The sequence below is a fragment of the Galeopterus variegatus genome, unplaced genomic scaffold (genome assembly GCF_000696425.1).
Source record: "Galeopterus variegatus unplaced genomic scaffold, G_variegatus-3.0.2 Scaffold2641, whole genome shotgun sequence".
Classification (NCBI taxonomy): Eukaryota; Metazoa; Chordata; class Mammalia; order Dermoptera; family Cynocephalidae; genus Galeopterus; species Galeopterus variegatus.
Genome location: NW_007728752.1, coordinates 300,759 through 302,297, shown reverse-complemented (window position 1 = coordinate 302,297; position 1,539 = coordinate 300,759). Strand labels below are relative to the sequence as shown.

At 37.3% G+C, this 1,539-nt stretch overlaps 1 protein-coding gene across 1 annotated transcript in view; it reads left to right on the top strand.

Annotated features, from left to right (window-relative positions):
• Nucleotides 1-168: 168 nt before the first annotated feature.
• LOC103598497 (dymeclin-like) overlaps nucleotides 169-1,539 on the top strand; it is a 215,632-nt gene continuing 214,261 nt past the window's right edge. The window contains exon 1 of the mRNA XM_008582492.1: nucleotides 169-293. Coding sequence (XP_008580714.1) covers nucleotides 169-293 — 125 coding nt within the window. The remainder of the gene's footprint in view (nucleotides 294-1,539) is intronic.

Below are 1,539 nucleotides of genomic sequence, written 5' to 3'. Positions count from 1 at the left end.
GCAATTTTGTAGCTGTGATTAAAATTAAAGACCTTTTGATGGGGAGAAACTTTCCTTTATTGTTCCAGTCTAATCACACAAGTCCTTTAAGGGAGATGAGGAAAACAGAAGAATGGGCCAGAGAGATGCAACATGAGGAGTCATTCGAAGCTGGTGCTAGCACCGTAGATGGAGGAGCCAGGGAATCTTGCAACCTCTAGAAGCTTGGAAATGCCTTCAGTTTACGCAGCAAGAAAGTGGGGACATGAGTCCTACATCCACAAGGAACTGAGTCTTACCAGCAACCCCAATGAGTAGGAATGGATTCTTCCTTAGAGCCTCCAGAATGGAAGGCAGCTTGCTGACATCTTCATTTTAGCCACAGTATGAGACCTGTGCTGTACTTTCTGACCTCCAGAACTGTGCGAAAATAAATTTGTGCTATTTAAAGATGCTAAAGTTTGTGATGATTTAATGACAGCAACGTAAAACGAATACAGTGCTGCTGAAACATTCAGCTTCTCAAATCAGACAACTTTAGCAAATTAGATTTAAGTGTACATTTTTAATGGCTCATTCATTCCAATCAATATTTAGGTACCTAATATTTGCTGGGAACTATGGTAGGACCTAGAAATAAGAGAGGTCCCTATCTTTACCAAACTTGTGGTCTGCAGTTACTTCATAAATGGTCAATTTTTTTATTTTACACTTGTAAACTTCACGCATATAAGTGTAAATGCAGAGAGAATCATGAAGCCCCATACGCTAAATCACTCAGTTTCAACAATTATAACTCTTGGCCACTCTTGTTTCACCTATACCCCTATCCACAACCACTCTTCTCCACCTCTCAGATTAATTCAAGAAAATTCCAGACATCACATTATGTCTGGACAATTTTATGCGAAGCTTTGCTATGCAGTTATTATCTCATGTTCCACAATGACACAAGAAAAACACATACCTTGTTTTTATTTTATCATCTTCATCATAGTATACTGTCTTGTCTGTCTGTGAATTCATTTGCAGTTTTTAGCTCTCTATATTTTGTCATGAAATTTTGTCCAGGATTTCTTTGGTGCAAATTAGAAAATTGTATAGATCAGTTGTTTGCAAAAGTGCTGTAATACTGGTTTTGGAGTTACAAATAAATTTTATTGAATAGGTGAATTGACAAAGAATCTGTGAATAATGAGCAACAACTATATACATGGTGATTTGTTGTTTCCTATATTTTTGATGTAGGTTGATGATATCACCATCTCTGAGTTCTAAATCTGGAAACCTTAGTCTTTCTTGATTGGTTTTAAGTTTTTCTCGCTCACTTTAAGCATCCAATCTGTCATTGAGTGGTATCAGTTTTATTTTGTTTCATGTTAAAGTCTGATTGCTCTTTTCCATTTCTGTTGTCATTTTTTTAGTTGAAGTCCTCATAATGTCCCACCTATCACCTTATGTTTCCCAACCTCTTATGCCTCCATTCATCCCACAATTGGACCCCTCAGGTGTAGGGTTGAGTTAATTGCGTTCTTCAGCACTGTCATCATTAGCTCATGC